General features: G+C 46.5%; 1 protein-coding gene across 1 annotated transcript in view; it reads right to left on the reverse strand.

The window, feature by feature from the left end:
* The window catches only part of TRPM8 (transient receptor potential cation channel subfamily M member 8), a 36,318-nt gene that overhangs the window by 5,476 nt on the left and 5,567 nt on the right, over positions 1–25,275 (reverse strand). The window contains exons 5-24 of the mRNA XM_051791067.1: positions 22,476–22,653; positions 21,961–22,133; positions 20,467–20,641; positions 19,409–19,476; positions 17,036–17,233; positions 15,502–15,604; positions 14,847–14,965; positions 14,160–14,450; positions 13,748–13,843; positions 13,114–13,243; positions 11,427–11,572; positions 10,781–10,893; positions 9,978–10,194; positions 7,091–7,182; positions 6,254–6,392; positions 5,184–5,355; positions 4,790–4,967; positions 2,157–2,347; positions 670–792; positions 258–357 (exon numbers count right to left, since the gene is read on the reverse strand). Coding sequence (XP_051647027.1) covers positions 258–357; positions 670–792; positions 2,157–2,347; positions 4,790–4,967; positions 5,184–5,355; positions 6,254–6,392; positions 7,091–7,182; positions 9,978–10,194; positions 10,781–10,893; positions 11,427–11,572; positions 13,114–13,243; positions 13,748–13,843; positions 14,160–14,450; positions 14,847–14,965; positions 15,502–15,604; positions 17,036–17,233; positions 19,409–19,476; positions 20,467–20,641; positions 21,961–22,133; positions 22,476–22,653 — 3,002 coding nt within the window. The remainder of the gene's footprint in view (positions 1–257; positions 358–669; positions 793–2,156; positions 2,348–4,789; positions 4,968–5,183; positions 5,356–6,253; positions 6,393–7,090; positions 7,183–9,977; positions 10,195–10,780; positions 10,894–11,426; positions 11,573–13,113; positions 13,244–13,747; positions 13,844–14,159; positions 14,451–14,846; positions 14,966–15,501; positions 15,605–17,035; positions 17,234–19,408; positions 19,477–20,466; positions 20,642–21,960; positions 22,134–22,475; positions 22,654–25,275) is intronic.

Genomic DNA, 25,275 nt, shown 5'->3' on the forward strand with positions numbered 1-25,275 from the left:
ATGTTATAAGAATAGTCAGCAGTAGCACTGCTTTCCACGATGAGATCTCAAAACACCACAGGAAGACATTTTCTTCTCTGCAGCACATAAAAAAAGCCACCATTTCACTTCAAAAATTAAAAACAAAAAGCACATTTACACTGAGTTTATTTACTTACTCATTAGTTTGTAAACATTTAGAGCTGCTGAAAACTTGCCATCACTAGAAATATTCAATAGAAAATTAAGAGAAGGAAGACAAAGAAGGGCAGACGTACTCTTCTGATGAATCATTTGCTTTGGTATTGATTTTGACAAGGTAATTCTCCTTCATGACAGCTTCCCATGCCAGAATTTCATTGTCCTCATTTCTTGAGCCTGAGAAAGTGTATTAGAAAAAAAAAAGGTAAATTTGTCTCTTTGATGCTAAGATGCAAAAAGGTTGGGTCAGTGCTTGCACTCAGAGGTTGATGATTCCCTTCTCCACATCCTGAGCACTCACAGCCCCACTTCCCTCTTCCCCTCCTGTTCACTCCTGGCAACCAGAGTTGGCTAAAAAGAAAAAATATGGAGTTTAAACAAAAAACAAACAAAAAACCAACCAACAAACAAAAAACCAACAAAACAAAACAAAAGCAAAAACAAACAAACAAAAAAAAAGAAAAGAAAAAAGAAAACCACCACACTTACAAGCTCCAAAAGTCTTTCTGGATTTTTTTGGAGTCTTAGTTAACACAGGTACCACTCCTTCAACAGGTATAGGACATTCCAGAAGCTTCCTATGTGGATTTGAGTTTTCCGTTTGTTTCCACACTATCCCAATTGGAATGTTAAGACTGAAATATGTTAAGAATCATGACTTTTCATTGAACTTTTCATATTTCAAAAAGATGAAGCACTGTCTTCTCTAAAAAGCATCTCCGGGTTATGCTGTAAATTCAACAGTGACGCAGAGCAACCCACTTGGAGGCAGCAAAGTCCTCCAGGATAATACTCCAGCTGTCCATTTGGACAGCACAAACCACATGGGTTTTAATACAAAAATAAAATTAACAGAGACAAAAGAAGTCCAGAGCTGGAAAATGGCTGAAGTTTCATTTCCTCCAACCTCACCCAGCCCCTAGTTGTTCTTCCAGATACCGACAAGCATTCAAACACCCAAATCCCAACCATTTCCAGAAGAGTTAAGTGGGGAAGGCAGGATTTGGCAGCAGCCTAGACATTAATGTGCTCTCTCCGTGCAGGTCTCAGCTCCTGTCATCAGCAAAACCCCGATGACATTCTGGCTCTAATTAACTCTTCCGTTTGCTTTCAGAACTGCAACATCAACTGCGCATCCTTTGAGTAGAAATATCTGCCATCAAACAACCTCCCCTGCAAGGAAACCACCCAGTGATTTGGGCAGCCAAAATGATTTAGTCAGTGCTAAGGAACTTCATATCCCAAAGCAGGCTCTTCCTCCTCAACTAATAACAAATCTAGCCTGTGCTGCAGGGAACAGGCAGGTTGCTGATGGGTGGGAATAAGCCTGTCAATTAATTCAACTTATCCTCTCCCAGCTGCTTCTGAATGGCACTTATGAAGGAAAAAGAAAACACTCTATTTCTTGGGGGAAAAAGCTTGTTAAAACAATTCCTATCTGTGCCTCTGACAGAGGAAATGAGGGAGAAATAGCTAAAGGACTGACTCGCCACATTTTTGAGGTCCTTTGCCCATTTGGCCACATCCAGAGGGCCAGGAAACTCTTCATTCTCTTTCTGTCACTCTCTAGCAAACAGAACAAATTAAAAGAAACACAAAACCACCACCCTGCAGAGCTGGAAAGCAGCACAGGCAGCCCTAAACTGATAGGATGAATCTGAAGTCTTCATTGATTTACACAGGAGGTAATTCTACCTCGAAATGGCTTGGATAAGAAAGCACTGGATAACTCTGACTTGAAGATTTGAATCTTACCCAAGAGATTTTCAGCAACACAGTGGGTTTGCTTATGACAGACAACATGAATGAGTTGCTTCTCCTTTCCAGCACAACCAGCTCCTCCAAGGTCTACAGTACCCTTGGAAATTTCCCAGCAAACGACCAACTGCCTGGAACAGGCACAGAATGCCAAGGAGGAACTGCAATGCACCTGCCACAGAGATGACTTCTGGGCAATAAGGACAAATCCAACTCACAACAAATGGATGGCTCTTTGCTTTCCTTCTTACAGCAGCACTTGAAACATTTCCTCATCACCATGAACATGTAGGCAAAGATGACAAAAGGGAAGGGGATAGTCAGGCGACTGCAGTATTCCTGGACCAGGAAGTAACGCTGGAACTTCCACACCTGGTCGTTGTTCTCTTGCACTGATCCAACTGTGTAACTAATGGGTGAAGAAAGAGAAAATACCCCCAGGATTAGATATTCAAAGAGCCCCATCAGAGCCAAGGAATACAGCATGTCTGTGCTGCACCAGGGCAGGGTTTTATAAAGCCACAGAATCTCAGACTGGTTTGGGTTGGGAGGGACCTCAAAGCTCATCCAGTGTCACCCCCTGCCATGGGCAGGGACACCTTCCACTAGCCCAGGTTGCTCCAAGCCCCGTCCAACCTGGCCTTGGACACTCCCAGGGATGGGGTAGCCACAGCTTCTCTGGGCAACCTGTACCAGGGCCTCCCCACCCTCACAGCCAACAATTCCTTCCCAATATCCCATCTAACCCAGCCCTCTGGCAGTGGGAAGCCATTCCCCCTTGTCCTGTCCCTCCATCCCTTGTCCCCAGTCCCTCTCCAGCTCTGCTGGAGCCCCTTTAGGCCCTGGAAGGAGCTCTCAGGTCTCCCTGGAGCCTTCTCTTCTCCAGGGGAACCCCCCCAGCTCTCCCAGCCTGGCTCCAGAGCAGAGGGGCTCCAGCCCTGGGAGCATCTCCATGGCCTCCTCTGAACTTGCTTCAGCAGTTCCACATTCTTCTGCTGGGGGTCCCAGTCATCCTGGAGTTGGTAATTTTTACTGACTAGGAGGTTATTTACTTCATTTTTCCTTTTTAGAGAGAAACTTGCAAACGTGAGGAACTAAGACAGTAGAAGGAAAAACCCTGAAGTTACAAATAAACTGGGAAAAATAGGATGAGGGAGAAAATACTCCATGTACTTTTACTATCTCAGCTTTAGGCAATTTTCTTCCAGCCTAGACACGTGAGAACAGGATGCTTCCTCACAAGATACTGTGTCTCATTAATTCATCAGCTAAGTTGTGGGGGAAAAAAAGAAAAAAAAAAGACTAAAAATAGAACATTTACCAAAAAATGAAAAGGTCCTGAGATTTTTAGTAGAGGTACTACAGACACTCCAGGAATGGATCAAACCTACTGCACTAAGCACTGTATGATCCCAGCAATGCAACAACCACGGGAGCAAACAGCTCACAGGCTGCCTGACCTTTCAGTATGACATTAAGTGGCAGATGAATGCTCTCAAAATGTCTGTGCTGAGATCCCAATGGACCTTTCCTGAGATAAGCCAAAACCTTCCCTGCTGGAAATTCTCTTTTGGTTTAGAAGATAAATACAACTGGTAAAAACTAGGGGTTTTTTTTTACTGGCATAACAGTATAAAGTAGAGCATTTACCACTAGGTGCTGTTAAAGTGAGTGTTCTAACAAATACCAAAGGTTTCTAAGGTAGACCTGGAATACTGCTAGACTTTATTAATGTGAGTGGCTTCACCCTTTCTAAGGGGCATAAGCACTGTTGTCTGTCACCAGGTCCTTGCAGGTTAGGAAAACACACAGATGTGCTACACTGGTCCTGTCTGCATTGCCAAAAACCACATTTCTGACTGTCTTTAGAGTCCTGCTAAAACTAGGGAGAAAGGTTCATTGCTGAGGGGAGCACAGATCCTAAAGCTGGGGTGCTCAACTCACCACACTCACACATCTCATCCCAGGCCAGGAAACATTGGCAGTGTCATTCAGAAAGGACATCCTCTTGAGGAACACCAAGAGTCCTCAGCAACTCCTGTAAATACTCTTGTTGCCAAAGCAAATCCCTGCCAAGATCATCACTGTCAAGGTACCATCAGAACACAAAAATAAACCCAGTGGTCCTCGAGAATGATGCCCGGGGTTGTGGTGCTTTAGTTATGTTGTAAGGGAGTGTAAAGCAGAAAAGGAGCAGGGCTGGGAAGTGGAACAGAGCCACAGCACCAATCCAACTACATGCTCAAGTGAGACCAGAGGGCCACACACTCCCCAAGTCTGAAATGAAGGACTTCCCATGATTAACTCAACTCTGTGTCAGAGCCTGCAGTGGAAACAACAAAGATTTCTGGAAGAAGCTGAGGGAAATGTTCCCTGCTCTTGCCAGTCTAGAGGTGATGGCCCTTTTCAAGACAAAGTCCTTTTACACATCCCAAGGGGAGGGGGCCCACTGCCTGTGGTGTAAGTCTGAACAATAAAGAGCAGGCCCACCAGAGCAGTAACAGGCCCATGCTCACCACACGGCAGTTCTGGTTAATAAAATCAGGGTCCTAAAAAGATGGTGATAACTCATTTATTCAGTCTAGCGAGGTCAGCTGAGCAGAAACACACTTGGTAAGGCACTGACTCACGTATCACCCCCTGTGTAAACCACGGGGGTTTGTACCAAGTCACTGTGCACAGGACAGGCAGCAATCCCTCCCCAGGACACTGTACCAGCTTCCATCAGGCTGCTGTGAGAAATGCAGAGCCCAAGGGTTGGCTTCCTGCCGTTTTCCAGGACTCCATTCCCTCTCCCAGAGATACACTGGTCCAGAGATCCCAAGGAAGCCATCGCTCCTTTATTACGTACCCGAACATGGCCACGAGCAGGTTCACGAGGAGGATGTTGGTTGAGAGCATGTAAATGCAGACAAGGGGAATGGTGATCCACTCGGGAAAGCGGGGCTGGTTGTTGGCATCCAGCTCCACACACAGGGGCTTGGACTCGTTCCCAGAAAAGGTGCAGCGGTCAAAGTTGTAGGTGGTACCTCAGAGGGTAAGAGGGGAGAGCAAACTGTGAGTGCCCTCCTCCTCTTTCTGCTGGGCTCTGCTCTGACCACAGTTAGTGTGGCCTCCTCCCTCCCTGCCTTCCCATCAGACCTAGAGGCAAAGGGTCAACATGCAGGTCAACACAGGCCTGGACAACCTCTGGAAGGACAGAGCCTTCTACCCACCCAGCAGAGACCCCCCCAGGGGATAATTACCATCCACATCATCAGGGTACTGGCCAAACATGGCCAGGTAGGGCTCGTAGATGACCGATCGGAAGATCCACTCCCAGCGGTGCTCGTTCTTCCTCAGGATGCCCTGCCTGGCCACTCCAAAGGCCACCATCCACACAGCAAAGAGGAAGAGGAAGAAGAAGACGTCTATCATCTGAAAAAGGACAACAAGCATCAGTGCCCCACCGCACGTCTGTTCCAAGCCACGTGTGGCTTTTTGCTCCCACTTTCACCAACACACAGTCACAAATAACTGACCATCCCCACTCAGGGAACTTCAAAAACTGGACAGCAAACCATAAAGGCATGGCATGTTTTCAAATACAGGATATCCCCCTGGTACCAGGCAGGCTCCACAAGAGCCAGAATCACATACAAGAGCTGTGGTTGCAGCCTCTGGAGCACCCTGTCAGGTGAAAGCAGCCACTCTTCCTGGAAACACCCCTCTGGATGGCTTAAACCAGCATTTATAGCCCATACACCCTGGTTAACAGTTTCTTGAATTTCTAGCTCTTAACAATGCACAGAGAACTGAAGGTTGGTAATACTCCAGCTGAGTTTCCCCAGTTACTACAGATCCACCTCCAGATCTGCCCTCCCACTAGCCCCAAGCATCCTTCTTATTAGACTTCTTCAAAACTATTGTATCAGAGACTCCTCACCACCCTCTTCTCCAGGCACTAGTGTGATGGATGCAGTGGAAGACCAAAATCCTCTTCCTGTACCATTCAGCATCACTATCTAGTTTGGGGAACACCCATGTGGGCAACAGGAGTGATGGGATACACCACTGAAACATCTGAGACACGGAAGCTACCAGGAACAAAATCTCCTCTTCTGTTCTTCAGCCTGATCCTTATTCTTTCCCTTGTCACAGAAAAAAGCCCTGCTCTTAATTACATCCCATTTAAACCTCAATACATCCTGTTCAGCAGAGTTCATTTGCTGCCATCACCAGAACACGGTGATTTCACTCTTGAGGGGGAAAAAAACAAAATGAAAGGTGTTGCATCATTTATTTAGACTCTCTTGAATAGCTGCCAGAATCTTACCATCCTCTGCAGCATAATAATTTTGGGTCCTAGATTCCTGCTAACTGTGAAAATATGGATCAGCCTCAGAGTAAAAACTATGTAGTCCAAACAGAAAATGACTCTCCCGGAATACCAAGAGCTTTCATCAGAGTGAAGCCTGACGGAGACATTAAAAGAAAATGAAGACAAGTGTTGGATGAAACATGCAGAAATCAGGTAGAAACACAGGGAAACATTGAAATGGAGAGTGAAAAGTGAGTTAACTGGAAAGCAGAGCCCTCTCCCACATGATGACAGAAGTGTTTAATGCACACCTTGTTTACACCCTTCCAGCCTTCCCTGAATCATCCCTGCAGCTCCTCTGATAACAGCAAAGAATTTGTACCTTTAGCTACTCCCACAGCCCTCCAAACCCACCACAGTGCAACAACCCCTCTGCTGCACTGAGCTACCAGCAATAGCCTACAGCTGAATGAACAATCAGCCTGGAAAAAGTGTTTGTATCATTTCTTTGCCATGGTTGTTAACTCATCCCATCATGTAAGACAGCTTCTGGGAGATAACAACACTCTTAGACTGTTGGAGGGACAGTCACAGTCCCCTTAAATACAGCACACTGAAGCTCAAAGAGTCCAGACTGCCAGACTAAGCAGTCAGAAACAGAAGCCAGGGAAAGTCCCAAAGATCTCCTGACTTTATTTTTTTTTTTTGAGTTAAGACTTTGCAGTATTTGGGGCCTTCATAAAGAACAGGGAGCTTCACAAACACATTGTTCCCCAAAATCTCATTGCACGTAGTCAAAACCCACAAAGGAAGCAAAGCCGTAACACAGCCACAAGAAAAGGTACCACTCACCTGAACACAATCCCTGCTATGAAGTAGAAGATTGCCAGTGTATCCATAACATTCCACGGATCTGAGAAATACTTACTGCCATTCATGTACCACTGGGAAGGAAAAAGAACAGAAAGTAACCCCCAAACAACACAATTTCCTTGCCCAATTTTTTTTTTATTTGGTCACGCAATAGGTGCACCAGAGTTCAGACTGCTTTTAATTTCCCCAGTAAGAGGGGGTTTAATATATCCAGCAATGCCAGAAATTACTGGCCACCTGTTTTCTCAGAATCTGGCTGTGACCCATTAAGAGCAATGAAACACTGGGGGGACACAGGGGGGTCACTTAAGGGTAGCTGATGAATTCTGGCTTCTCTTCTTTCACAGAGGTCATTCAGGAACCTGTCCCTGGCTACATGCACATGCTTTGGATCAAAGATGCAGAATTAATTTATTCCTTTCTTGACTTGACTCTCCATTTCTGACTTGCAAGTCTAGTGAGAATCTCTGCTCATTCCCAGACTAACTGGCACTGCAGCCTGGATCCAAAGTTTCTGCAAGAACCAACATCCTGAATCAGTTCAGAGATGACTCCTGAGGAAAGAAGTTTAATCAGGAGAAAGCTCTGCCAGGCCTATAGAAATAAACTGTGTCCCTGATCATAATTCCTTTTAATTTTTATTGAAATGATCAAAGTTTAAGAGAGTACTGGTCAGTGAATCTAACTGGCATATCCAAGGAAAGTGATTCTGCTCTCAGTACCATTATGGGACACAGAGATCAAGGAGAGTGTTCTCCTAGGTGGAAAAGAAGCAGTAAGTAGAAAGCCCCACTTTACTATTCCAATGGCATTTCCTTCACGTGACGGGATGCACAGCTAAATTGGACAGGATGGCAGCTGCCAGGGTGCCAGGCTCAGGAAATACCTTCGAAATTCATGCCAGGCAGTATTTCAGCATCTCAGGGGACACACAGCCCTTTCTTACTACTTAAGGCACCAAAGGCTGAGCAGTGAGTGGGGACAGCATGTCTCACACCCGTGACATCAGTTTGTCTCTGCCCAGTAACTCCCTAAATCAAACAGAACAACCGAGACTGTGGAGCAGGTCAGTCCTCAAATTCCAAGCAGTTCCCACTGCTGGGGCTTCACATGCACGGAGGTTCTGCCCAGACTCCTCTGTCTGAGAAAATGGAGCTTTCCTGCACACCCCACCAGTCTACCCACTCACCTGGCTGGAGGCTAAATCCATGTGGCTACAGGCACAGCAGGGAAAAGGTCCCTCCGATCTCACTATGGCCATGACAGCTCTAAACGGGACATGAGAGAGCAGCTCCAGCCAGTTACTCATCTCTGGGACCAGCAGAACTGAAAACAGGGTTGAGCCAGTGGCTCACGGTTCAGATACAGTTCAGTTCTCCTGCTTTAAGTCTGGCACCATGTCTAGTAGCTGTCACTTCCACAGCCACCTCGCTCTCCGACCAGAGGGCTGATTTCTCCCCAAAACTGATCATCCAACTGCAGCAGCTACAGTGGGAACCCAGCCAACATTACTCTTACTTTTCCTTGGATGTGAAAACAAAATTTGGCACATCCCTAGCTTTTTTTTCTTTTAAATATTAAGGACGCAGATACTATTTTGATGCAGAGTTAGACTAATCCACACACAATGTATCTTGGAGGAAGCCAGGGAGAAATTTCCCTGAGAAGCTCAGAGGATTGAAAGACTTTTCTGTGTTCTGCTCCTTGGAGGAACAGCTTTGAAGTCAGGACACTGGCTTGAGATAACTAAACCTTCACCAAAGTCTCTGTTTTAGCTGCTTCCGCTCCCACGGCCAAATTGGCCACCAGTTACTAACAGGATTACTGAGATCTGCAGCTGTTCTACCTGCTCAGGGTGGCAAGAAAAAGGGACACTGGTAGGAATTTAAGGTTTCTATCCCTAAGGTATTTCCCCAGGACTTTTGCTAGGTACACACAGGAAGTGCAAGGACAGGTCCAGAGACACCAGAACCTAAATCAGCAGAAACAAACACTCCATTAGTGTTTTCATTGCAAAAGAGTCTTGTACTTCTCTCCCACTTTCCTTAGTAAGTAAACTTGACATAAACAAGGTTCCACCTTAAATATTAAAAAGGGAAAAGACCACAATAACATCAACATCAGAAACGTCATCTGAGCTCATGTAAAAAGTGTTTTTGCAGGGTGGGAGGATCCAGCAGATCACCCACAAACACTCATGCCTTACAGGAGTCAGAAAACAGCACTGCACCAAACCACACACCCACCCATTGCTCTTCTGATTTCCCCTGCATGTTCCCACTGCTCTGAACACTGACTGGCAGAGACCAGCTTGCCCAAACCCCAACCATGTCATGTGTCCCCTTACATATGAATTGAGAAGATACCAGTATGGGGTTGGCTATAAAGGCTGTCCTGCATGCTGTTCCCATACCACGGCTAATCTGGTCCTACATCAAGCTAGTAATAACTGTACAGGTGATTAAAAGCTAAACAGAAATACGTAAAGGGGTGAGATGTGGAGAAGGGAAGCTGGGATCACTTGATCCAGAGGTATGCACCCGGATAAACGTGCTAAATCTAACCCTTTATTCTCAACTGCTTTGGCAAGCCAAGCATTCCTGAGAAATATCTGCACTGGCATCGGCTTACCCACACACTCCTCTTGGTGCATGGACACTGCAGCTACTGGGGCACAAGTAGAAATTAAATATCAGAGGAAAAAAAAAATATTCATTGAGCCTTGAGCTGCCTGAACACCCTCCCCACCCCCCCCGAAATCCCCCTGTCCCTGAGCACCAGCCTGTGCTGCCTTACACTACTTGGAGGGGGAAAACCACAGGCCTTGGCTCTAACACTGAACACTTGGGTTGCAAGCGCTGCCTACTTGTCTCACTTCATCACAAAGCAGAATGAAGACCAGCACGTAAAGGATGATCTCCAGGGCAGTGGGCTCCTTCTGGAAATCCATAAGCAACACGTAGGCGAAGAGCAACAGGAAAGCGATGTAGAAGATGACATTCCAGGAGAAGACCACGAAGGGGGAGGTGAAGAAAGACACGTAATACAAGAAGAGTTTCTTACTCCTCTCCACAGGCTTTTTTCTGAGGGATTAAAAGAGGGAAAAGGTCTCAAAGCACAGCTTTTATGCCTGGGAACACTTGTGTTCTTCAAAGCAAAAAAGAGAAAGGTGCAAAGTCTATCACAGGATGTTACTTTAGAGGTGAAGCCATCCTGCATCCACTTACCTCAGGCACTTCAGGAAACTGGTACATCTTCCAGGTCAGGCTGGAGGGCCTTGGAGCAACCTGGTCTAGTGGAAGGTGTCCCTGCCCATGGCAGGAGGTGAAACAAGATGGGCTTTAAGGTCCCTTCCCATCCAAACCAGTCTGGGATTTTGCAATCTTAACTCCAAGATCAGAATGAAGACAAGCTGTTAAAAGCTCATTCAGGCTTTTAATATCTTTGAGACTGACTGAATACTAGAAAAGGTTTTTCAAGGGGGCTGTGGAGTCTCTGACCCTGCAGATACTCAAAACCCAACTGGACAGAGTCCTGGGCAACCTGCTCCAGCTGACCCAGTTTGAGCACAGGGCTGGACTGGGTGATCTCCTTCCAGCCTGAACTGCCCTAGGATTCTACAATTAATTGACTTGCTTGCTTTCTGCTAATGAGAAGCCAGTTAATTACCTGAATGAGATGAAACCACAGCCTATTAAAGGGAAAAAGAACAGGCACAGTATGATCTTCCAGTTCTTAGTGTCTCTTGAAATCTCTCCGTACCACTGCTTGGAAAGGAAGTTCTGCAGGGAGGAAGAAAACATTCTCATTAGTTCTAACAGCAACAAAACAACCTAGAAGTGCTATTAAAAACCATTTGATTTAGTAAAAAAAACCCAAACTTTGAGCTTTCATCAAAATACTTGAGATTTCTGTTTCAACAATAAAGAAAGCTTTCTGCCTCAGTAACCATGTGCCGGGTCCTTAGTCCAGCCATTCTCCATCTCTGTGATGAGGAGTTAAAAGCGAGGCTGAGAGCAGGACTGGACCTGATTGATAAGATACATATAAATCATGACCTTTTATGTAATGCCCATCCACACCAGGCATTAAATCCACACTGCGCACACACAGAGCTGTGCCAAGGCAGAAATCACTTCAGGCAGTCTCTACCCTCCAGCTCATTAGGATTTACAACTTTAAACCAAGATTCTTCCCTCCTGACTTAGCACTTGTGGGTAAATCAGCCGCCTCCTATTTCTACAGGAGGAGCCACACCCACAGTCAGGTCCCAGGAGTTACAGCCACCCGAGCACCTCCTGTGCACTGCCATTACCTGCACACCTGGCTGGGCAATGAACTGCTGGTCTCTGGCTTCCACTGCCAGTTCCAGACAGTTGCTCTCTCCCCAGGCTTCACAGGAATAAGTCAGCAGCTGCTCAGCCAGATCTTCGTCGCTGCTGTAGCACTCGGTGAACAGCTCTGCAGGGAAGAGGCAGCCCCACACTGAGATCCAGCTTCCACTTCCACCAACTTGGGTGCAATTGTCTTCAGTATAACATTTGTAGCATCAGAGCATGCAGACACAAGAACTCCTTTCACGTTTTCACCACTGTAGAACGACGTGTGCACTGCTTTACAACCCCATTTGCGCATGTTTAGAACTCATGTGTGGACGGAAAACTGTAACACTAAATTAGCTCACACGAGAGACAGCATTAGGTTGAGATCTGCACTAAAAAACAGAGTAAAAAATACAACCTTCTCCTTAAATCACTTGGTATGTCTACCTATTTCATCTTCTTTTCTTAAATTCCATTTGGCACTGATCTAATGAATTACAGTCACTCCCATATTAAGGGCTGGAAAAGGTCAGAATCTGATACTTTTTCACTGGGAAATGCTTTGTTCACCCATTCACTCCTCAGTGTCTTGTTAAATCAGACCTGAGGGATGTAGATACTTGCAAGAAAGTCTATTTAAGCAGGTTTTGCCCCGTGGAGTAGGAGATACTTTCTGGTAACGAGCAAAATATTTTCAGTGTGGCCTTGTGCCACTCCTTATAGAATCACAGAACCATTTAGGTTGGAAAAGACCTCTAAGATCACTGACTCCAATCATTAGCCCAACACTGCCAAGCCCACCAACAAACCATGTCCCCTAGTGCCATAAAACAATATCCATCCTTGGAGACTTTCAAGATGTGGCTAAACGAGGCCATGACTGAACTGATCTAGTCCTGTGGTACCACCACCTCAATGAGAAGGTTGGACTGGAGGCCTCCAGAAGCTCTTCCAGCAACATTTCTATGGTCTCCTATTCAATCTTCCTATTTTTCCTACTCAGCTACTTCCTATCACCCCCTTTACCTGTCCCCTGCTCTGACTCAGGGTGGTGACACACCATTTTCTGCACCAGGCAAGACAACAAGGCCATAACCACTAATCAAGCCCCAGAGGCAACACTGTGTTTTATCTCCCCCCAGGTTTAGGAGCCAAGATCCTGCACCACAGGATCCTGTCATCTTGGAATAAGGAAGGGATATGATTTTGCAGTTCAGAATTTAGGAATCCAATATACTATTTACCTGCAATTTATTCTCACTCCCCAAAAGTGCTCCTGCAAATTTGAAGGGTGGCTTTTCCCAACCTGAATATTACACCAGTGCTCATGTGGAAAGCTTCTCTTTCTTCATATTCTCCCCCCTGTTTGTGGGCACCCATCTTCAGCCTTGCCATTAGAGTAAAGCAGCTTTTATTACCCCACAAAAGAAATTCTCTACCTCAAAAAACCCACCCCTCAACACCCACTTTTGGAGGCAAGCTGTTCAGACAGGACACAAGCTGTTCAGACAGGACACACAGTTTCTACTGAGAACAGACGGTGTAGAAGAGATTTCCAAGCAGCAGAAACACATGTTGACACTAAAGAAGAATATTTAATGTTGGATATCTAGTTTTCAATTCCCTGATCTCTGACCCCTCCTACTAAATTTCTAAAGAACTTAGAGAGAAGGCACTTACCCACTGCTCTTGTCTCATACTCATTAGCAAGTTCCTCAGACTCACCAGCAGCATTTATATCATTCTTCACCTTGGCCAAGCTTTTCAGGAGCTTGCTGGCCCCAAGGGCTGCCAAAGTGCAGCCTCTGGTCTGTGGAGAGAGAGAGAGTCAAATCATGCAAATCCCTCTGTGAAGAAAACATGGTCATAGAACCACAGGACCAGAGTGGTTTGGGTTGGAAAGGACCTTAATGACCATCTCATCCCAACTCCCTGCCATGGGCAGGGTCACCTTCCACTAGACCAGGTGGTCTGTGATTCTGTGATCATTAAATATCCTGTCTAATCCAAATAAGAAATGGATTTCAATCGAACACCTGGAACCAGAACCCACCCATGTTGTGGAATGGGTGGGAACTCAGCATCCAAGCTTGAGCACAGACGAGGACATACAACTGGCTTGGCCTGCTGACTCACACATGACCCTAAGAAATGACCACACCAAACTCAAAATGGGCAACATTAAACCAACTTAGAGTCACCTAGCAATTATGTCTTCTGGTTTTGTGTCTGAAGATGGATCCAGAGCCTTCAGAGGCCTATAAACCAAAGACAGAGAACCCCACTGTAAGGAATACAGGAGAATTCAACTTACTTGCTCCCAAATGACTTTAGACAACTCTTTCTTGTTCTGAAGAACTGACCAAATAAACAGAGCTTGTAGTGGGTGCCTTGTGATAGGACACTCCTCCTGAAAGAGAGAGCAACAATCCCTCAGACCTAAGCTCACCAAACTGTTCTCAACTGGAACAAATCCAAGCCTGCCACTCTCTTGTTTTCACATTGTCTTCCTTTTACAGCCAGCCCACCAACCCTCTCTCTCATCTCTCTGCCACTTGTCACACACTGCTGTGAGTTAGGTTATATTTGGTATTTATAATAAAGCCTTAAATCAGTCTCCCTGTTTTCCCAAAGGTGGCATTAAAGGACATTTGAGTCAAAGTCACTTCCTGCATTAACCAACTGAGGTTGGAATAACCTCATTCCCAGTGGGATCCACCACTTACTGAGAGGTGTATCTCCATCTCATCCTTGCTGTTTTTGTAATCCCTCTTGACCCCTCTTCGGAAGTCCTCAACCATCTTCCACACGAAGGTGAGGAGGGCATCGTTGTAGGAGTTCTTGGCGATCTGCAGGTTCTTGAACACCAGGCTGCTGAAGTTGTTGGTGTACAGCTCTCTCAGGACCTCTGTGGTGAGGAACTTGCGCAGGTTCAAGCCGTTTTCCAGGAACAGCCGGACAAATTTGGGCCTGTCCTTCACTAGGGCTGTGAACATCACGTCCTGTAAGTCAGCAGACTAGGAGGAAATGGGAAAGCAATATTAGGGAGCATGTGTGCCATGTAAAGCTCACCTAAGGCCTGGCACGTGGCTTACTCACCTTTTCACCAGAACCAGTTTTTTTCTGCATGGAATTGCCTTTGTTGGATGGCCCAGAGCACTTTTGGCATGGGCAGATCACCTTTGTAAACAGTGACCACAGAATCATAGAATCCATAGAATAGGATATCCTGAGCTGGAAGGGACCCTCAAGGATTGAGTCCAACCCTTAGCTCTGTCCAGGACACCCCAAGAATCCCACACTGCACCTGAGAGCGTTGTCCAAATGCTCCTTGAGCTCTGGCAGCCTTGGGATGCCCCTCTTCCCACAGCCCCCTGTCCCACTCCCTGTACTCACACAGGAGGGGTTTGTACCTCCCAGTTCCGGTCATTGGTGAAGATCTCATCGCTGGCCAGGTCCAGCTGGTTCCACTCCAGCAGCAGCTTCAGCTGCCCATTCCAGTTATCCCTGTCGTGTTCGTTGGTGCTGAAAGCTGCAGAGGGGGAACAACCTCTAGGTAAAGACCAGAGAGCTTCCTGGCATGATTATCTCTGCTTCTCATGCCACCTGACAGGACTCCTTCCGACTGTCTTTCCCACCTTCCTGAAAGGCTTTCGGAGGATGCTGGAGGCTCAGAGACATAAATATGGTCCAACACAAGCCACAGAAGAGCTGCCAGGAACACTCGTAACCAAAATCAACACAAGTGTCGTGCAGGACACAAGGAGTCTCCTTCAGGCTCCTCAGTGTCCTGCAAAAGGATTCCCAATGGGGCCCTACCAGCATCCCCAGAGCTCTCCTAAATCCCTTCCCAATTACCTGGCTTGGATCTCACCCACACTAACAGATCCCACAATGTTGCTGTAGCCTGCCCACACCACTCCAGATGAAGACAAGCTCTACCCTGTGGCAGGAGTGTAGAGAGATGGCACTGCTCTAAGGAAAACTGTTCTAGAAAATAAATAACCATCTTTTCCCATTTATTTTAAAAACCCAAACAAACTCCAACCAGGAAAAACAATTACTTGCCTTTGTACAGAGCAAAGGAAATGGCATTGCTCACAATTTCATCTCCAGCTTCTTCTATTTTGATCACTGTCAGTAAATGAGGGTTCTCAAGGACTTCTTTGATCTACAAAAAGAAAAAGTTCCATTTCAAAGCAATCAAGGTTGTCTAGTAGTTGATCTCCTAGAGCATTTTAAAAAGAAATTTCCCACCACATTGTGGCAAAGCTGCTTCTCATCAGTCTCCTTTCCACCAATAGTTAAAATTTAAATAAGCCCAAATACAAATAATGAGATTTATTTTAAAGTCACCAAAATACAAGATTAATTATCCTCTGAACATACAGCAAATAACTGATTCCCCTATGCAGAATAAAAAGATATAATCTCAGCAATTAGAAGCTACTTATAAAGTAAAAAAGAAGATTGTGAAGCACAAGTTTCAACAAATGTCAAACAACTTGTTAGAGACCAGTCTCTACCTCCTCGTGCTTTGTCAAAAACGGAGATAATTTCTCACATAATGAAGCTTTATGGAGTTACTTCCATTCTAGCACACAGAAAACAAAGAATCTTGGCCACTCCTGACTGTTGGAGTAGTGCTTTAGGAAGAATTTGTAATGGCATAGCTGGAAACTGTTTTCTGCCTAAAAGGTAACTCCTTCTCAAAGGCAGTTTCAATGCTGAAAGCAGCCTCAGATTTTTCAGGAGCTGCACTTTCTTCTGTCCCCATTAAGGAGGGCAGAAGCGTAAGAACAGGTCCACCTGAGGGTCAGGTAACCAGAGGTACAACACATTCCTGAGACTGGGCCAAGCAACCCAAAGCAGCAGGTGCTTTCCTCACTTCTCCAGTCTTCCCAGCCTCCAGAAAACACTTGTAATACAGTTACACATGGCATCACAATGGTGACTACCTCTGGTCCAAGAGGCAAAAAAAGGGCAAAAGAAGAATGTTTTGGTGTATATTCAGTGCTGTGTCTTCAACTGCATTCCATGTACACAGAGCCAGTAAATCAAGCTAACAGAGTCACAGTGGAGATGTGGTAAAACACTGCCCCAGTAAGCCTCTAGCCCTAAACATCCCACTCCTGGTGGGAAATGCCTCCTGCCCCATGGTTTTCTTCCTGCATGCCTTAATAAAGGAGCTTAGGGAAGAAATGACAGAATTCTGAAGTAGAATCACTGCAATTTGAAAGTCTGTGCAGCAGCAGCAATAACCCTTTCTCTCTGAGCAATTCTGGAACTGCAACACCAACCAGCTCATCAGCCAAGAGACACATCCAGCAGCCAGTGCTTCAGAGGAATCACAAGCATCCAGGAGCCGACAGTCACAAAACATCTGGCCTTAGCTCTCCTGGGTCTAGACATGTGCTGACTTTCCAAAAGATTGGGGCCCCCCACCTCCCTGTATCCTGATCCCTGAGTCTGGAATCTTCCTTTTTTTTAAATCCCCATGGACATAACATGGCAAGGAACCCTGCACATCCCACAGGTATCACCAGATATCCCCGGACCCCTCTACCCTTCTCCCGCTTTCAGCTCCCACAGTCCCACTCACCCACTTGATCCAGCTTTCAGTCTCCTCTTCCGAGAGCCTGGAGATGGTGCGGGGCAGGAACCTGAGCAAGCTCTCCTTGACACAGGAGGAAGCAGGAGTGCCCTCTGCCTCCACCAGGCTCGCAATGACATCTGCGATCCGGCCAGAGCCTTCCACCACCACACAGGGAATCTTACTCTTGATGGCCACGTTGATGGACTAGGGAGGCAGAGAGGGAGAGGGGATCACCTGAAGCATGACTGTGTTATTAGAGCCTGCTACTGAGTAAGAAAGCCTGGAGAGCAACAGAAACCCACAGTCCAGAAGAGTATTTTTATTACTGTCCACTCATACATTATCAATGACAAGCCTTTAAAACATCACCCATCTAATGACAGAAGTCCCACAGAAACTGAGGGGCAGACATCACCATCTGCCAGATTTTTATAGAGTCACAGGATGTTTTGAGTTGGGAGGGACCCTGAAGACCACCTCGTTCCAACTCCTGCCATGGGCAGGGACACCTTCCACTAGACCAGGTTGCTCAGCTTTTGAGTTGATGGGCAAATCAGGACAACTGACAAGTGGAAATGGTATTCAGGTCACATAACACTGGCCAGCTCCAGTCACTGCTGGTTATGGCACAGCACTGCTCAGGTACCACCACAGCTGAGAGCAAGAGCTCTGGATTTACGTGCAGCAGCGTTTACAGAGCGCTACTTCTGTAGCGCCAGCAGAACATCGAACTCTGATGTTACTGAAAGTCTCCAAGTAGCCACTTGCGTGATTTCTCACACAGCAATGCTGTACATGGACCAACAGCAAGAAAAAAAACTTGTTGAAATCACGATGGAAGGACCCTTACCCCTGTTGCAAAGACCACAACAGCAAACATTGATTTCATTTGCATCACTACACTGAAAACAGACTCACTGTCTGCCAGCAAACTGTACAAGGGGAGTCCATGCAAGTTATCATCAAGCACTGGAAAGACACATTAGCAATGAGACAGTTTTCTGAGAATTAAAAAAAAAAAAAAAAAAAAAATCAACTTGTAGTCATCAAAACCACAGGCAAGTTCCTCCTGTCAAGTGGGGAGCAGGTCTGTGACAAAGGCAAGGTGTTTTTTCTTACCAACTACATCAGAGTGGTTTTCTAAAGAAGGGTTCAGCTGAAGTGCATGTTTTACATCACAGGGAGTTTAAAACAGAAGCTTGGAACAGTTTTATTTCTCCTCTGCTAAAGTTGATTCTTGTCATCACTCACAGAAGCTGAGAAAGAGGGAGCCTTTCCCTGCCAGCACTGCTAAGTTTGAGGCCTGGCTAGGCCAGACCCCCACAGCATGGAGCCTGCTGTGTCATTTGGGCTGATCACAGACCCAATTTACTCCTTCAGAAAAGGTCTTCACCTACAAATGAGCAAGAAGGCAGGCACGGGTGTCTCAGTGCACTTAGTGCCACTGAGAAATAAAACTCAGGACAAGAGGACACGGCCTCACATTGCACCAGGGGAGGATGAGGCTGGACATTAGGAACACATTCTTCACTGAAAGGGTTGTCAAGCACTGGAACAGGCTGCTTAGGGAAGTGGCAGAGTCACCATCCCTGGAAGTGTTCAAAACTGCACGTGAGGATGTGGTTTGGTGGTGAACACGATGGTGCTACATTGTTGGACTTGATGATCTCAGAGGTCTTTTCCAACCTTAATAATACTGTGATTCTATTAAATAGCCAAGAGACTGGCATAGGTACTTAACTGAATCATCATCCAGTTACTTTCCAGAGGAACCTCTTGCTAGGAATAATGCATTTGATTTAACAAGGCTTTCACTCATTCTGACTAGCCACTAAGTCTGTGTTACATGTCATTGCTTAACAGTGGGTCTGAGGTCTCTTTATAACATATGTGTAATTCCATGGCACATAGAGTCAGTTCCTTCAGTGATGGCCAAATCCTCTCTTTAAACATCAGCAATTCAGAGCTAAAAGAAGATGGACACATTCAACACATCCTTTTGAGCACAGCTTTCCCCTAAAACCTGAATGGATCCTTCATTTCATCTCAGAACCTCTGAATAACACTCTGCATCCATATTCCCCTACAACCTATCTGTGGGAAAGCAAAAATTAACCACGTGAATGGAACCAGAACACCCAGGAAACGTACAGGAAGGGCTGGGATAACTGAAATTTCACACAGTGGTTCAGACTAATTGATTAACATCAGCAGTGAAGTGGTAGCACACCTGCCAAGCAAAATAGTTTGAGTAACTTCATTATTAACAGCAGAACAGAAAAGTACCAAGATCACCTCTTCAAACAAAAAAAAACATAAATATCACTCTGCTTCAATTTTGCTGTCTTCATGGGAAATAAGTAAAAGAAATAAACTTACTTTCAAAGTCTCTTTCCCTCCACCTTGGGCAAAACACACAATTGGAATCTTCCCACCATAATTAGATTCTGTGAAACAGGCCAAAAGTAAAATGAAGGACAAGGATTAAATCTATTAATGCAGAACAACTTATTTTTCCTGAGTACAATGAAAGAATTTCCAAGCAGTTCATGCAAAAACTAGTTTGACATTGATTTTGCCACAGTTATTAACAGCTTTTCCTGTTTTTAAGGAAAACTCAGTTTTGACTAACATTCTGCATAGCTGGCTTCAGACACGCTTCTCCAACAGAAGCTTTTTCCTGCTAGAAATCAAATTTTTTTCCTCCAAAACTTGATTTTATTGTATTTTCCTACTGCTTTGACCATTTTGAGTCTCAGTGAAAGGTGAGCTCAGAGGATTGTATCTTGAACTTGTGATAAGAACATTTTCAGTTGTAAAGGAAAGCTAAGAATCCCGTAACTCTAGAAGCTACTGTTCGAGAGACATTCCAAAAAACCCCCAATCCCAAACAACAACCCCCCCCCAAAAAAACTCTTTAACTAAGAATTTCCTGCCAAGGTCTTTGATTTTTTTTTTTGTCTCATTTTGGTAAAGAAGGGGGTGAAAGACAAATTCTTTAGGAGCAGGTTGCAGATGGCTCAGTCACCCTCACACATAAACATTTTGGGAAAAGCCTAATTTCAGTTCCTGCGTAGTTGTGCTTCAGCTACCCAGAATTCAGTGCCAGGTGGGATGTGTGTAGAAGGGTCAGCTTCCAATAGGAGGTGAGGGAAGGGCTGTGTGGTTGGAATGGGAGCATTTGTTGTGACATCAAGACAGCAATATGAGGGGAGGTGTTGATCTGAAAAGGTCTGGTAGCTCGTAGAGCGCTCAAGATGCAACACAGCGCACGCACACACACACACACACACACACACACACACACACATCCCTTCCAGCTCAGCATCCACAGGACGTTGCCACCGCTTTGTCATTCCCAGGAAATCGCTGTGCATCCCCCCCCCAGCATGCAAGGACGAGGAGGAGGAGGTCTGCACCCCGACCCCCACACGAACCTGGGATAACCCGCTCCGAAATGTACTTCTCCAGCTGGGTCCGTACTTTGGCCTCCGTGGTCGGGTGCCCGTGGGTGCCGTTGTCCACCAGCAGGAGATGGGTGTGGTTGTTATCCAGGCAATACAGTGGGTCTCTCTTGAGGTCATCCATGATGTAGTGGGCCAAGTAGTTTCCCTAGAAGCACAAGCACAGTGTTGAGAGAGACCCAGGGACAGGGAACACAGAGACCTCCCAGGACAAGGATACACCTCTCTGGGAGGGTGGGGAGGCCCTGGCACAGGTTGCCCAGAGAAGCTGTGGCTGTCCCATCCCTGAAGTGTCCAAGACCAGGTTGGATGGGGCTTAGAGCAACCTGGGCTAGTGGAAGGTGTCTCTGCCCATGGCAGGGCATGGAACAAGATGGGCTTTTAGACCCTTCCAACCCAAACCATTGTATGATTCTATGACAAGCCATGACAGCTGAACCCCAAGCCACCAGCTATTCCTCATTAGTTGGGAGTCCAAATTTCCTGACTCAGGACATGCTCACTGGCAGTACCAACAGCAGCAGAAGGCAGTGACAGAAGGTAGCACAGGGGCACAGCATAAATATTTGCAGAGAAAGTTTTTCTTTACAAGAGCTGCCTGATTTGTCATGATCCTCCTGTAACTCCACCTCAGCCAACAGAACAGTCAAAGTTATTTGCAACAGTTTAGTCCTTTCAGAGATCCAGTTAAATTCATGCTTCCTTCAGCCACCAAAAACATTGCATCTGTGGCATACTTAGTTTCACAGAATCACAGAATATGCTAAATTGGAAGGGACCTGCAAAGATTATCGAGTCCAACTCCTGGCCCTGCACAGGACCATCCCCAAGACACACATCATTTCAACACCTCACAGAATTTTTTAGGTTGGAAGAGACCCTCCTGAGATCATCTAGTTCAACCCTTGCACATCTTTGGAGCCCTCAACAAACTGATCTGCTGTTATTTATCTAGTGGGACGGTTTTTTAGACATGTTCTGTAATGTCTAGTGGACAAGAGACAAGGGGAGCTATGCAAAGTTGGATGACAGTATCAATGAAGATCCTTAACAACAGCAGCAGGTACAACCTGTCTAAGTCAGTGGGAATCCCCACTCTGGGTGAGTGCATAGGGATTTTCCTGGAGCTAGAATAACCATGGAAGAGGTCATTCCCTAATGCAACACCAGACATGGAATTAGGGCTGCTGAACCTCCACACAGACGTGCTCAAATCTGGCACAGTTGAAATCCCCCTCACCAGGCCTGAGGTGTGTGACTGCCTTAGACACTTCAGTTTCCTCCTGTTCTGGGAAGAGCACCTGATGTTTTGAGGCCAAGCCTCCTCTTTCTTTTCCCACCGCCCCATCCACGTGGCACTTGGGGGGACACGGTTAGGTGGTGAACACAGTGGCTGTGCTGGGCTGGTGGCTGGACTTGATAAAGGTCTATTCCAACCTTAACCGCTCCCCGATCCCCGTTCCTTACGTCGCTGTCGGCGGCGCGGATGAGGGTGTCCCGGTTGGAAATCATGCCCCAGGCCGCTATGCCAATGGCCACCACGTTCTCCTCCGAGCTGCGACTGATGGTGTTGTCTCTGACCACCTCCCCAATGTACTTCATCAGCCCATAGTGAGTGCCCCCGGTGAAAATCCAGGCCCCTGCAACAACACCCAGTCACCCGGGGAACGCAGGGAAACGCCCGCGCTCCCCTGCCTTCAGACACAACCACCCAACCCCCTCTCACGACCTTAGAGGAGGTGCTTGTTTTTCAATTAAACGCAAAAGATGCGTTACACAACTCACCTTATGCTACCCTGGGCACCCCACAACTAACTCTCAACCCTGTTACTTCCAAACCACAGAGTCACACGTGTCCCAAACGCACCAGCCAGCCAGAAGCAAACAGAATGCTCTGCTTTCCTCCTCACCCTTTGAGCTGCTGCCTCTCTGACACTATCCTGCAGCGATCGACCATCATGGGCACAAAAGCAGGTCCTTACCCTTGGACTGGGCGATGTAGATCAACCTGCTGAATATCTTGCGCATCCGGGGCTTGAGCGCGAAGTTCTTGGCTCCCCCAGTGACAGAGATGACGAGGTTTGGGGTTTTCAGGTGCCAGTGCTGGGTCATGAGGTCGTAGAGTGTTTCGGAGTCTGTGTCGCACGACAGGCGGATGTACTTGGTGAGAGGAGAGAGAGAACAAACACAGCAGCATAACCAAATATCCCAGTCCCGGCTGGGGACAGAGCGGGGATTGTGCTTTCTTCTCTAGTGCACGGCCTCATTCCAACAGCCAGCAGGGATGAGGGGAAGTGAGGATGAAATCCTTGTTTCCTCCTCCAAAACACCTTTATCCTTCCCCTGCAACCAGGCGCCCAACCCACCTTCCTCTAGAGAGGGCAAAAGCACTGACCCCGGGTTCAGAGGAACACTGCAGGGATGAGCACACCACCAGCATGACAATTTCAACTGTAACAATACTATTTATAGCTTACATCACAAATCAGTGGAAGCACCATTGCAAGGGAACTAATAATAATGACGGTTGTGTTTTGATTTAATTTAACGAACTACAAATTCCAGGCTCCATGTGTGTGGTGGCCCTGTCACAACACACACCCATAGCAGCGTTTCAAGTATAACACATAACTGTATCAAACATGTAGTACAGCTTGAACTCTGGCTTTGTCTTCCTTTGCTATTCAAGAGCCCCTTCACAGTGGACTTTTGGCAGACAGCCACACAGCCCATATGGGGGATGAAAGGGAGCAGCTCAGACCTGAATCATGGAGGATCTTGTACAGATTGCCCAGTATTTACAGGAGAGCAAAACCAAAGGATTCGTTTGAGGAAGAAAAGTCCCTGCGACGCTGAACTTGAATGAAAGAACATATGCCTGTGTTCCAGGACAGGTTCCCAGGAGGAGTGGCATTTGGCTCAGAACAGAACATCACAGAGGATGACTGGCAGGCTGCAGCACCTACACAGGAGAGCTAAGGGTCTCCCTCAGCTTCTGCTCTGAGAAGCTTCAGCCACATAAAGCTTTGGGTGTTTTTCAGGAGAGGGTCCCCCCTAGGAAAGTGGAGGCTACCAGTATATTTAACTGATGAGCCAGTAAACTACACCCAAGGCAAACCTCATCAGAGCCCCTCGGCTGAGCCACTTCCCTTCTCCTCAGTGCAACGGTGCCATCTCCTGGTGCTGCTGGATCCTGCTCCTGACCATGGCCACGATTCAGAGAAGCCTTCTGGGGACTGACAGCTCCCAGAACATAAAACACAGCAACTGTGATGTCCCTGGGTGTTACAGGGTTCGAGCAGCACAGCAGGAACAATGAGCTCGAAAGCAGGACTTATTGAGGGCAGAGATTTTTATAGAATCCCAGGATAGTTTGGGTTGGAAGGGACCTGAAAGCACATCTTGTTCCATCCCCCTGCCATGGGCAGGGACACCTTCCACTAGCCCAGGTTGCTCCAAGCCCCATCCAACCTGGCCTTGGACACTTCCAGGGATGGGGCAGCCACAGCTTCACTGGGCAACCTGTGCCAGGGCCTCCCCACCCTCACAGGGAAGGAATTCCTTCCCAATATCCCATCTAATCCTGCCCTCTGGCAGTGGGAAGCCATTCCCCCTTGTACTGTCACCCCAGGCCCTTGTCCCCAGTCCCTCTCCAGCTCTCTTGGAGCCCCTTTAGGCCCTGAAAGGGGCTCCAAGGTCTCCCTGGAGCCTTCTCTTCTCCAGGCTGAACAATCCCAGCTCTCTCAGCCTGTCCTGAAACCTGTTTATGGGTCTGTGGACATCTGATTTCTGATCAGAATTTTTTAGGACTCATCTCTCCTAAAAAGCATCACTCAGGCTATAAAACTTCCCATCCCTCACTGATCATTGACAGCAATTCTTAGGTCACCTTGGGGTTGAAATTCTGCCCACTGTGCATGAGATCAACAAAAAATACTTTGCAATCTCTAAGAGTAGCAGGTGCCTTGCTAGGAAGGGAATGAAAACAGGGAATGTGACTCCAGCCAGCGTGCTGATGGGATGGATTTGGAGACAAAAGCCTTGAACAAAGTATGCTCTGAAACGTGCACAGTGGCCTTGAGAGTCCTCATGAAACAACTGTGGGCACACAATCTGATTTCCGAGGTTGGAAGGGGGGACACAACCTAAGGAAAGAACATTTAAGCTTTGAGAACTCTCAAATATTGCAATAGGGTGACATATTTCTTCTTCCAGTGAAGTCACACAGCAGTTTACAACACTGTATTGAAACTAAAATATGCATATCAAGAAACATTTGAAGTATTCAGCTCTGTCTAAGCGTGATTCAAAACTCTCAGTCTTATTTCCCACTGAAATGCCTCCTATTTCTGCTACTTTGCATAAAACAAACCCAATTAATTTTCACAGTGGGCTCTGATTTTCCTCATTTAGTTTGAGTGTCTCAAGCAAGCTGCACTGGTGGGAAGTATCAGTCTTTTAGGAGGCAGATGAGCTCAGCCACATGTGACTCCTCATGCAGTATCAGCATAAATCATGACAAACAGCAACACCAGCTCCTTTCTCCTTTCCACCCCTCTCACTCCCTTCCACTGTCTCCACTCCAAGCAAAAACGCAGAGGAAAAAAACAGCAATCAGAATAAAACCTCTCAAGTTCCACTGATTTCTTGCATCCCTCCAGAATTTACTGTTACTGTTGGATCTCCACCCTGGGAAATACTCCACATTCAATTGTTTATAGGCCTGAGCAAGTTGGTCCATGTGGATGTAAAGTAATACTAGAGCATCACCCTCATTCACCC

Source organism: Manacus candei, unplaced genomic scaffold (assembly GCF_025592945.1).
Source record: "Manacus candei isolate 608988 ecotype Guabito, Panama unplaced genomic scaffold, ASM2559294v1 h1tg000029l, whole genome shotgun sequence".
Taxonomy (NCBI): domain Eukaryota; kingdom Metazoa; phylum Chordata; class Aves; order Passeriformes; family Pipridae; genus Manacus; species Manacus candei.